At 41.2% G+C, this 12,392-nt stretch overlaps 1 protein-coding gene across 1 annotated transcript; it reads left to right on the top strand.

The window, feature by feature from the left end:
- The first annotated feature begins 538 nt into the window (after positions 1 to 538).
- LOC101587202 (apolipoprotein L3-like) lies at positions 539 to 11,984 on the top strand. The gene is made up of 3 exons (XM_023718921.1): positions 539 to 620; positions 2,207 to 2,276; positions 9,582 to 11,984. Exon 3 carries the CDS (start codon positions 9,637 to 9,639, stop codon positions 10,441 to 10,443), a length of 807 nt encoding a protein of 268 aa, XP_023574689.1. The 5' UTR covers positions 539 to 620; positions 2,207 to 2,276; positions 9,582 to 9,636; the 3' UTR covers positions 10,444 to 11,984.
- Positions 11,985 to 12,392: the final 408 nt, after the last annotated feature.

Raw genomic sequence — 12,392 nt, 5'->3', positions numbered from 1 at the left:
AGATAGGCCTCTGTCTGTCCCTTATATGGTTTCCAGGTGCACCAGTTTAAGGTTGTGTCAATCTATTCAGTAGACTGATCCAGAAATCACCCACCCTGAGTCCCAGAACCCTTCCTCTCAGAATTACACTGCAAATCAACCACACACTCTAGATTCAGCACCTGTAAGAACTCCACGACTATAAAAGGCCCTGGGAGAGGGACATCTAGACCTAGACCATAGAAAAAGGATGCAGTAAGTGTGAAGGGCAGGAAAGAGCCCCCGATGGTGAGTATGGGTAACAGTGATGCTGGGTGTTCAGAGCCAAGGCCAAGGTATCAGGGAGTGATGTCTAAGAGGGCCCTACCCTTGGCCCATCCCTAATCATTTTTCCTGAAGGCCACAGTGATCCTCCATCTGAGGTTATCTTGGCTGAGAATGACCTAGAATATGTGGGCTGAATTTACACCTCGGAGTGCTATGCAGGGAGGGGGACAAATACCTTGGAAATGCACTTTCAGTTTCCCTTTTACGTGCATGAGACTATTTAACCTGCTGTCTCTGGCTCCACATAGCAAAGAGCAACTGGGCCAGCTGGGTTGTGTTGAAACTCACAGAATCAGCCTCAAGAGGATTCTTTGGTAAGTTGTAGATTCCTCTATGTCTTCAGTATCAGGATCTTTTTGTCAGAAAAGAGTTAGTGTCCCCATTTTATTGATGAGCTGGGAGACATTAGTGAATCAGCCAAGGTCACACAGTTGAGAACAACAGCGTGAATTTATGCCCAAGATTGTATCTCACTGAATCTCTCCCAAGTATTCTAAATGGAGGAGAGTGGTGAGATCTGCTCTGGTGGGTCACAAAGCTTCTTGTGGTGGCTCAGCTCCTGGTGGAGAGCAGAACATGTGACACAAGGAGAGGGCAGATGGGGTCAGCTACCTCTTTGAGAAACTTTAGTAAGTTAATGATGGTACAGGAGATCAGGGGACCTGAAAATGGCCTCAGTGGTGTGTTACTGGGGCCTAAGGAACAAAACATTTCTCTGGAGTTATGAACTGAACAGAGGCTGTCTTGCCCACCTGCTCTGTGTCTGAGCACCTTTCAGTTCTGGGCCCTGTGGAGAAACTGAAGCCTTAAGAGTAGATGGGCCTCTCTCAGGCTTTCACAGAGAGCACATTGGCCAAGCAATGGCCGTGACTCATCCACATGGCTGCACTGACAAAGATTCTACAATCTGAGGTACAGGATCTCAGGATCAATCCTGAGGACATTTCGCTGACCTTCTCAGACCAAAAAGCTACAACTCTTGTTGCATAGGTCCTGCTTTACCTTGGTCTTAACCATCCAGTAGAAAAGTATGAAGACGAAATATAGGAAATAAAGCCATGCTGTTATGTTGAGCTGTGGGGGACTCAGGTCAATAATTTCTGACATTTCCAGTTAAACAGACCCAGTACTATTATGGGCTACTGGACTCTTTTAGAATATTTTGCTGAGTTTACACACCTATAATATTCAATAATGGAACTTAGAAAAAATGGGGTATACCGATGAATGTCCATTTTGTATCTGTGTATTCAAAGTGGTTAGGATAGATATATAGTTGCATTCTCTTAATGAATAGAATGATTTGTTCTAATGGTGTTTGTAAATAGGATCACAATTCCGCATCTTGTAAAGCAATTAACCACTAAGAAGAATATATGCAGTGTATTATTTGTTGAAACTGTACTTCCGATTTGATTTGAAACTGTCTCATTGCTATCTGTTTATCAATAAAACTTTGGGAAAAATAAAAAAAGGTAAAAAAAATAAAAAGAGTAGATGGGCTTGTCCAGTGTCCTGGGAAGGAGGCAGAGCACGTGGCTGGCCAGCTTGTACCTGCTGGCCAGCTCCTGGCCTCTGCAGGTGTGTGGGGAGGGACTGAAAAAGCAGAGGCTGTGCTTCCTGTGAGATGTGGGAAGTGCAGAGAAGTGGGGACTCAGTGCTGGAGGAGGCTGAATGATGGCTTTGGGGGTCCAATTCTTGAAGAGAGGAACAGGGTAGAGGGAAGACGGAAGGAGAAAGAAGGAAACCAGGGGTCAGGAAGACCAAGCTGCTTGGCTTGGCTTGGCCTAGTTCAGTGCAGTAACTATGTTTCTTTCTTCCAAGGTTAATATGCAGAAAGTTTTGAACCTGTGCCCAACATTTGCTCTAGTTAACTCCTGAGCCTTCCTTGTTTCTCCAGGAGCAGAATCCCCTACCAAGGCCAAGTTGATAAACAGGAAACCACACATTCCTGAGTCCCGAGATCCCAGGTAAGCTCTTTGCTCAAACCCTAGGAATGCAGTTGAGCCCATTGCTCAGTCTGCAAGTCAAGAAAGCTGGGCTTGTTGCCACATTTACTTCCTTATGATTGTTCGTCCTGGAACCTGGTCTCCAACATCTCCCCCACCCCCTTTTTTTTCACTATTTAATTATTGCTTGTGGAAGACAACCCAGAGCTTATGAAGCTATCCTTGGGCTTCTTCAATGATTTCTGGCAAAATACAAGGCAAAAGCAAAATTAAGGTAGCTGGAATGATCAAAGAGGGAAAACATATTTTGAACTTTTCTAAAAATATTTAACACCAAAGTGGCAGCATCAACAGTGGGATCATGAGCAGAATTTTTATGCCAGGGTTCTCCCAAAGAGACCTTGTGCCAGGCCTGGGGGTGTTGCCTCATTGCACGGGTCCAAGAGTGAGTCCTTGAGACCAGGATGGGTAAAAGGCTGTGGGCAGAGGAAGAGAGTGTGGAGTACAGCTCAGAGCACTTCTTGTTGAACTAGTTGGAAGGAATGCAGAGGGAACTTGTTCTGGCAGGTCCCTGGAGGCAGCTGATGGAGAGCTGGGCATTGGACAAACCACACTACATCCTCTTCTTCACAAACTTATTAAGGTGTTTGGATCTTGGAACAGAGACACAGGCCTGGTCAGCCATGCCCAAAGCATTGACTGCAGCCAGGAGGTAGATCCAGAGGCACAGTGGTCCTCACCAGGCCTAGGCAGGCACTCACACTGTCCCCAGGAAGGAAAGGGGCCTGGCTGCTTGCAGCTAGAATGTAAATGTGTTGTGAGTTACCAGATATAAAAGTGTAAGAATGGTTAAAAGAAAAACAAAAGAAACAGTAACAAAATGTAAGAAATTAAAAAGAAAAAAATAAGAATAAAAATAAAGCCTAAAAAAAATGTAAGCATTAAGTACTCCTTTTAGAGACCAGCAGAAATTGGCAGTACAATTATTAAAAACATTCTGAATATACACCTAAAAATGTTGTTAGTATTTTTTATTGCAATAACATTAAATTTGTATATCAGTTTTGGAATTATGGCCATTCTTACTATATTGATCCTGTTTTTCCAGAAACTGAGGATATCTTTAATTATCTGATGTTCTCTTTGCTCTACTAAAAGTACACTAGTGGTTTAGTATATTACTTTTAGTAGTGTAGTATTTGTTTCTGAGATCTTTGTCTTCCTGAGGTTAATTCCTAAGCATTCAATTTTTCTTCTATTATTGTGAATTAGATCAATTTCCTAATTGTTATTGGAGTAGAATAACACTACTGATTTTCATGTGTTGATTTCATATCCAGCTGCATTGCTGAATTTGGATATTAATTCTCCAAGTCCTTCCACATGGTAGATCATGCCATCTGCAAATAATGGTCATTTGAATATATCCTTCCTATATAAAGCCCTTTTATTTTTTATTTTTTTTAAGGTATAACATTCAATTTATTATTTCTTTCTCAAGATAGTTTCCTTCAGCCCATTAAGACCCAGCTCCCCTTCCAGGGGCTTTGGTGGAGGTCGTGGGGCAGCACCAGCAGGTCTAAATCGGGGTGGAGGAGTTCGGTCCTTGTGGGCTTCACGAGATCGATTTCTGACCACTGTGCTGTGATGGCGCAACTCACACAGTAATGCAGCTTCACGTACAGCTTGGGAAGCACATAACCGTCGAAGACACTCGCTTTGGAAATGTCCCTGACGGCGGCGGCCTCCACTATGTTCCAAATGACAAACTTCTTAATAGCCTTATTCTTGGGTATGCACCCGGTGCAGTTCGTGCAGCGAATAGGCTGCACATGACCGCGGCCCTTTTTGGCATGACCGTTGTTCCTTCTTTTTGTCATCTTGGAAAGGAGGACCTGAAAGAGTCCCTTTTATTTTCTTCTTTGGCCTAATTGCTGTAGCTAATTTTTTTTGTTGTTGTTGTTACCAGGGATCCAAATCAGGATCCTGTGCTTGCCAGTGTGGCGCTCATGTCGCTGAGCTATTTCCTCAGCACTTCTGACTGATGCTTTATGCACTGTATTTAACAAGGGCAGTGAGAGTGGACATCCTTTATCCTTCCTAATTTCAGAAGGAATGCTTTCAGGTTTTCCTTATTTAGTATGATGTTGGCAGGAGCTTTGTCATGAGTGGCTTTTATCAGATTGAGAAAGGGTCCTTCCATAACTGTTCTCTTCAGGGTTACTTTTTATCTCAAATGGATGCTGGACTTGGCAAAGACTTTTCTGTGTCTATTGAGATTACTATGTTATTTTATCCTTGTTTCTGTTTATGCGATGCATTCCATCTATTGATTTGTGTATGTTAAGGCATCCTTGCACCTGTGGGATAAAGACAACATGGTCATCATATATGATGTTTCTGATGATGTGTTGCATTGTGTTTGTCACCGTCCTGTTGAGTATTTATGTGTCTGTATTCACTAGAGGGATTCCCCTGTAGTTCTCCTTTTGGCTTGATGCTTGTCTGGTTTTAAAAGCAAGGTAATGCTTACCTCCATCAATGGCATTCTAGATACTTTCTCACTTTCAATTTTATTAACTAGTTTGAGGAATATTAATTTAGATTTTCCTTAAATTTCTTACACAATTCAGTCATGGATCTGGTGGACTTTTCTAAGTTGACTGATTTTTAATTAGTGGTTCAAATTCACTGCCTGTTATTAGATTATTCAGAAGTTTAAGTATTTTTGGTTCAATTTTACTAATTCACGTGTGTTTACAAATCAACTCATTTCTTTCTAAATTCTCTAATTTATTTCAGCGTAGACTTTTTCTTTTTTATTGTATTAGTACAAGGTCTACAGGGTCTCACTACACAGATTGGACTCATAGTGATCCTCCTGTTGTCAGCCTCTTAAGTGCTGGGATTAGACATGCTCGCCACCCCATCTCAGTGCAGAGAGACAGGGCCAGCACAGCATGTAGTGCTAACACATCTTTCTTAAGTAGTTGATAATAATCTTCTGTATTCCCTTGGTGTCTGTTATGGTTTTACCTTTTATGTATTTGTAATTGCATTGATTTGGGTCTTCCTTTCCTTTTGATAAGATCAGTTAAGAGTGTGCATAGTTTTTATATTTTTTCAGAGAACCAGCTCTTCTGTTCATTGATTCTTTGTGTTGAGGCTTCCTTGAGTCTCAATTTCATCTCTGATCTTTGTAATTTCCTGCTTGTATTAGCTTTGGATTTTATTGTTTTTGTTTTTCTAGGTCATTTGATACAACATTATATAATTTGTTCTGTTTTTGTTAGTTTGAGCTACTGTGTTTTTCCACTATGGACATTCACAAGTATGAACATTTTCTTTGGGCTGTTTTCATAAATTCTGGTATGATAGTTTGTACTGGTATGATAGTTTGATTCTGGAAGCTAATTTCTCCCTTGATTTCTTCTATGACCCATTGATTATTCAAGGATGTGTTGTTTAATTTCCATGCATTGGTATATTTCTATAGTTTCTTTACCACTGACTTCTATTCATTGTGCTATGATCTAATAATATGCATAAGATAATTTCAATTCTTTTGTATTTACTGAATTTTTATACTTTATTAGTGAGCATGGTCTCTGTTGAAGAAAATTTTATGTGCCTCTGAGAAGAATGCTCATTCTGTTGTCTTTGGGTGAACACTGTGCAGAAGTATTGTTCAAGGGTTTGGTTCAACTCTGATGTTTTTCTGTTGATTCTATTTTTTATCTACTTGATTTATTTGTGACAGTGGGGTATTGCAGTTCCTTACTATAATAGTGCTAGTGTTTCTCTAATCTTATATATCCAGTGATACTTGCTTTATAAAGATGATTTTGTGCACATATGTTTATAACTGTTCTCTCCGTTGAGTTTACTCTTAATATGTAGTGATCTCTTTTTGCTTCTTCTGATTATTTTTGGCTTGAAATCCACTTCATCTGAAAATAAAATAATAATAAAATAATAATAATAATAATGATAATAACTTTTGCTTCATTTTGGGTTCCAATTTCATGGAATATACATTTCTATTCTTTGATTTTTTTTTCAATCTATGAATTTTCTTTTGGGTTAAATGTGCTTGTTATATACATCAACAGTTTCTCCATCAATTCTACAAATCTGTGTTTTTTTTATCCTTTTGATTCTAAGATTGGGGAGCTTAATCAAAAGATGGCCATTTTCTCATAGTTCTGGCAACAAAGCCATGGATCAGTGTGTGGCAAGTGGCAGATGGCAGGTTTGGATTCTGGTGAGGGATTTATTCTTGTTTTCAGGAAGGAGAAAAGAGACAGGAAGGTAGACAGAGGGAGAGAGAGGGAGAGAGAAAGGAGGAGAGGGAAGGAGAAGTTCGATGTCTCTTCTGTTCTTATATGGACACAAGTCATATGGACTTGGGCCACCATTCTACAACTTCATTCAATCTTAACTACTTTACTCCTACTTTCAAATATGGAGACAAGGAGTTGAGTCTTAATCATCAAAAATTTGTAGACATAATTTAGTTTGTCACACCACTGGCATCATCAAAAATATCCCACTGTTCTAAACATTGCGGTACACACCTGTATTTCCAACTCCTTAGGTAGCTGAGGCTACAGATGATAAATTCAAGCCCAGTCCAGCCAACTTTGGTTGACCTAGTCTCAATAGAAAGTTGAAATGGCCTAGGGCTATAGCTTAGTGGACAAGTTCTTCCCTTGAAGGTACAACCATTGGTTCAATTCCCAGTCATGCAAAAACAAAGCAAAACTCCCCAAACCTGTCTGAGAGCTGCTCACTAAGATGAACATTTAGCCATTTACACTGCACCATACTCTCTTCTAACCTTGTTCTTTTTCTCTGCAACTAGAAATCATGGCCGACATTGAGCAACTAAATTACTTTATGCTGGGCAACACGAGTCCAGATGATCTCCAGACACTGCTGGTTCATGATAAAGTCTGGAAGATGTTTACAGAGGATGCTGGATTGTCCAGGTATCTTTCATAGCCCCCTGAACAATGCCAACCTGCACCCCTTTGGACTGGATTCCCCTAGGCATACATTCCTTCTCCAAGCAGTTACCTGGATGATGATGACCCTTCTCAAAATTCCCAGAGGGAAGTTTCCTCCCTACTATTCCTTGGCAATGAATGGCCTCAGGTTGAGGGGTGTTGATGCTCAGAAGGGACAGGATCACTGCTGGCATCTGTTTGGTATGAAACATTTACAAGTGACCTTACCACTTTCTGACTTAGCAGCTTCACCTATCATCAGGTCCTTTTTAGGCTTAATAACTCATATATCTGGGCCCTTCAATCTCATGAATCTTTGCAACTGGCCTTAGTCACACACATCTGAACCTGTCACCAAGGTGTTTATCAGGTAGGTGACATCTGACAGTCATCCTGAATTTGGGGTGCCAGGTCAGGAGTGGTATAAGATGTGTCAAGATGCAGTAAGGTAGGTGCAGAGTCAGGGTGTAGGCAATGCCCATAGCCAGGTCTTCTGATTCCATTCTGCTGTGGAAGCAATGGGACACAGTGGTATTTAGTTGGGAAAGGCAAAGGGCAACCAGATGGGTCAAGAGCTAATGGCAGAGCATATACAATGCACAGCTTCTTCTACTTCTGGAGTTTCAGTTTTTCACTGTCAACTTCCAAGAATTAGCCAAACATCAGAGTCTGAGGGCACAGTCTTCTATAATCTTACTTAAGGCCACTCTCATTTTTCATATCAAGCATCGACAGGGTTTTTGACCCAAGAGAATTACAGGACTCACTGTAAATAGTTATGACACAGTGTGTCACCAGGAAAGGACACAGTTAAAAAAAATCAGTGAAAGGAACAGATATGTCAGGCAGAGCCTGGAGAATTTTGGACATGTAGTATCTATGTCTATAGGACACAGTGCGGTCCTGTATTTCATGTGTGACAATTCAGATGGAGAGCTAACTATCAGTATGGCTCACCCTGTGACATAAAACATTATTCTGACACATGTGGAAGCAGTGAAAAAGAATGTAAACATGAAGATTGTGGTAATGGGGGAGAGCACTTGGATACAACAAAGACAGGTAGGATATAGAACCAACAAGAAAAGTCGTGGGCAGTGGAGAGCTAACAACTACTGGGGATGACAAGAGGAGAATTCTGGCAGCATGGTTTTGGTGGGGCTTTTGCTAAAGCAGGCCATGGAATAACACATCAAAGTCAGGGATGAGAACTTGAAGAGATGTGAGGAGCAGGAGCTTCCTGTTAATCTGACGTTTCTTGCTAAGCCCAAATGCACAGGGCAGAAATGTAATTCAAATCAACAACTATTTGAAAAGAGGCCCAGAAGTTCCTGACTACATATTGGTCATGGAAAGAATCATTTTTAACCCAGTCCTTGATGTCTGTAGTCTTGGGAGACTGGATCTACACTGTCCTGAAACTTCTTCCCATCCCAGAAGTTAGTTGCTTTGCTGGCCTATTCCCCTGCAGGACAAAAATGATCCCATAGTCACCATCAACATCACCATGTGAAGACTGAGTCTCTTTTATGAATAATATCATAGATTCTGTATTTTTTTAAAAAAAATCTTGTGGACACGAAATCTTTGGGACAAAACACATACCTGAGAGATAAAATTCATTGATGCTTTTTTGTATAATGTGAAAGTAATTCTATATATTTTTAGCAATCCTGTGTCTTGACTGTGACCTAGCCAATAAAATCACATGTGGAATTTTCTACCTGTGATATCAGCCACATGTTCAAATACTTTCCAGTTCACAGCATTTTTAGCTATTGGATTTTCAGACTGGGTATATCAAACTGTGTGGTGCTGTAGCCAGAGTCTCCCTTCAGACACAGACACTCAGTCAGGAAAAGACTTCAAGTTCCTTCAGCTCTCTTGCCAGCAATGAGGGAAAAGGGTGACATCCTTGAGTCAGATTAATTTTTCATTACATACTAAGTCTATGAATTAAGCTTTCCACTGTTGCACTTTTCTCCTTCATCTGCAGCACTGCCATTCTACACACAACTTGGTAGTTAACCTGAAGAGAGAAAGCATCTCATCAAACATCTGCCTCTAAAGAGGATCTGAATATGAATTTACTCAACAGCCCTTGAGTTCACCAAGTACCACACACCCTATCTATCATACCAAACACGTTCACTGGTGAAAGAAAAATTCTATATATCTGTAAAATTTATTTCCATTTCATTTACAATACAGCTCCACTAATATATGCAACAAATAGCAGGAGAGTTACCACTGAGCCCACTTAATAGATAAAATGTGTTTTGTTTTGTTTTTTAACACCAGACCTTTACTATTGAAGGGATGAAGCAAAGGAGCTGCATGGTTATTTGAAGAAGTTTACAGCAAACAGGACAATGGAGGACCAAAGAAGCCTCCAGGAAGACATCTTGGCTCGGAAGAAGCTTTTGAAAGTGTTTCCTGAGGTGGAAGCAGAATTTGAGTCATGTGTACAGAAACTTCGCGCCCTTGCCGAAGAGGTTGACCAGGTGCACAAAGGTTGCACCATCTCCAATGTGGTGACCAGCTCTGTTGGCGCTGCCTCTGATGTCATGAACATCTCTGGCCTGACTCTAGCACCCTTCACAGTAGGGGGCAGTCTACTGCTCTCAGCAGCTGGGAAAGCTCTGGGAGTATTGACTGCTCTATCCGGTATTACCACTAGTGTCATAGAAGAGTCCAGTATGTCCTCAGCTGAAGCTGAAGCCAAACGCATCCTGTCAACTGCTGAGAACAACCTGATGAGATTACTAAAGCTTTTGGGTAATATTGTATCAAAAAATGTTATGAAAATTGTGAAATTCTGCGAGAACATGAAAGGCTTGGTGATGAACATCCGTGCTCTTAGGGTAGCTAGAGCCAACCCTGGCTTAGCACGTGATGCCATGCACTTCCCAACCCGTCGGGGGCTCTTTGCCCAAATGCCTCAGCAAGTGCAGAGAGCATTTCCAGGTACACCCCTGTCACTGACCACAGGAGCCCGGATAGGAAATGTGGCCCTAGGAACTGTGTCCCTTGGGATGAATGGGTACAACATTTACAAAGAGTCAAAGCATTTGTATGAGGGGGCAAAGTCACCGCTAGCTGAACAGCTGCGGCAGAAGGCTGAGGAGCTGGAGGAGGAGTTGAAGGAGATCAAGCAGATCCTACAACTTTGTTGTTAGATCTGACTCAGTCCCCATCCTCAATGGGTACAGGTACATGTTCTGGACAGAGATGCATACATAGACAGAATTAGAATGAGTAAAGGGATGAGAATCAAAGGGATGAGATCAAAGCTATGCAACTGAGCACTAAGGGGTCTGGAATTTTTGGGGAGTGATCATAACAAAGGAGGGGTTAATGCAGATTAGAGTTTGTTTACAGAGAAGTCCAGGTACACAGAGCGTTCCACAAGTGAAAAGCAATATACATAGCGCACCACATAAATAGTATTAAGGAAAAATTATGTTTCAATTCATGGAGAAAAAATCTTCACAGAATTCACCATCCACTCATGTTGAAATGCCTAAGAGAACGAGGAATTGTGGTATTATATCTCAATCTATACCTAATTGCAGTATTAATTAGTGTATGTTATAAATACACTAATAGAGTGTATTTACTGCAAACCCATAGAAGGCATCATTCTGAATGGAGAAAAGCTAAAAGAACATACTGTAAAATGAGGAACCAGGTGAAGATGTTCAGTTGTTCCACTGCAATTCAATGTAGTTCTTGAAATTTTAGGCAGAACCATTAGTCAAGAGAAAGAAAAAGAATATACATAAGAAAAGGCAAAGTCAAATTGTCCATATTGGCAGATGATATGAATCTGTATTTTGAAGATTCTAAAGACTCCACCAAAACACCTTTACATTTGATAAATAAGCTCAACAAATAGCAGGACATGCTATCAACTTGAGAAAAATCAAACTCTAAACTATAGGAATTAGCTAGTTGACAAGTCAATCAGGAAAACAATACATTCCTAGAACTATCAGAGGGAAAAAACAAAGTGAGAAATGAAATCGAATACCTTTAAATCTACCTACTCAAGATGAAAATATTCCACAATGAAAGTTAGAAAATACTGAAGATAAAGAAGGATGATGACACTAGAAGTGAGAATGATTCCCCCATGTTCCTTGGAATCAAGTCCATTTCACAGTTCTTCATCAGTCATGGAAACGAACTTGTGCTGTAGTCATACTGAAGAGCAAAGGATGGTGGGAAGACTGGAAGCCAGGAGCTCCCACCAGGCCTGGAATCCATGGAAAGACAAGGCTAGTGACTCCCAGGCATGTCCTCTTCTGTGCAAGCCTGGGTTCAGAGGTGCAGCTGGGGGCTGTTTCCCCTGAGCCAAGGAGGGAACACGTTTTCCCTAGACAGCCAGGGAAAATGCTTGAGCAACAACCTCAGGAGCCCGGATTGTGTGTGCAGTCTATGGTCTATCTCATGGACTGTACCACCTTGTGCAAGATTTGGTGTATCTGGGCTCAAGTAAGTGACTCCCTCCAGAATGAGTTCAGAGGTCACAGGACATGGGCTGGCCACGACATGGAGGGAAAAGGAGGTATTCATGAGTCATTTGTAGGAAAATGGATACAACTTGAGATCATGCTATTCAGTGACATAAACTAGGCACATAAGTTTAAATATCCCATACGAAGAAAAAAAGAAAAAGAAAAAGAAAAAAAGAGCCTGTCTGACAGCTCAGCAGACTAAATTGCCTGCTTAGGCAGAGCATAGCGGCTGGGGTTTCACCCCCCAGCATGCCATACTGACCCTGCCTGTGGGGCGTGCTGAGATGGTGATCGAGATTGGGCATCTTGTGAGCACTTGTAATCCGAGCACTTGGGAGGCTGAAAACAGGAAAATTACTATGAGTTTGATCTGTAGACCCTGTAGACCTTGTACTAAAAATACGGAAAATAAATAAATAAATAAATGTCCCACATGAGAAACTGAAATGCAAATAAAGAGCAAAGTAAAAGTTAGAGAGTAAGAAAGAGGTGGATTGATATTTGCAAACGGGAAGGGGACTGTGAGAAGGAGGGAGGAGGAGGAAAAGAAGGGGCAGGCAATGTGAAAAATAATGAAGACAAATTATGCATGCGTGCTACCTCTGCAC

The sequence above is a fragment of the Octodon degus genome, unplaced genomic scaffold, assembly GCF_000260255.1.
Source record: "Octodon degus isolate 3935 unplaced genomic scaffold, OctDeg1.0 scaffold00064, whole genome shotgun sequence".
Taxonomy (NCBI): Eukaryota; Metazoa; Chordata; class Mammalia; order Rodentia; family Octodontidae; genus Octodon; species Octodon degus.
This window is presented reverse-complemented; position numbering and strand designations above follow the sequence as displayed.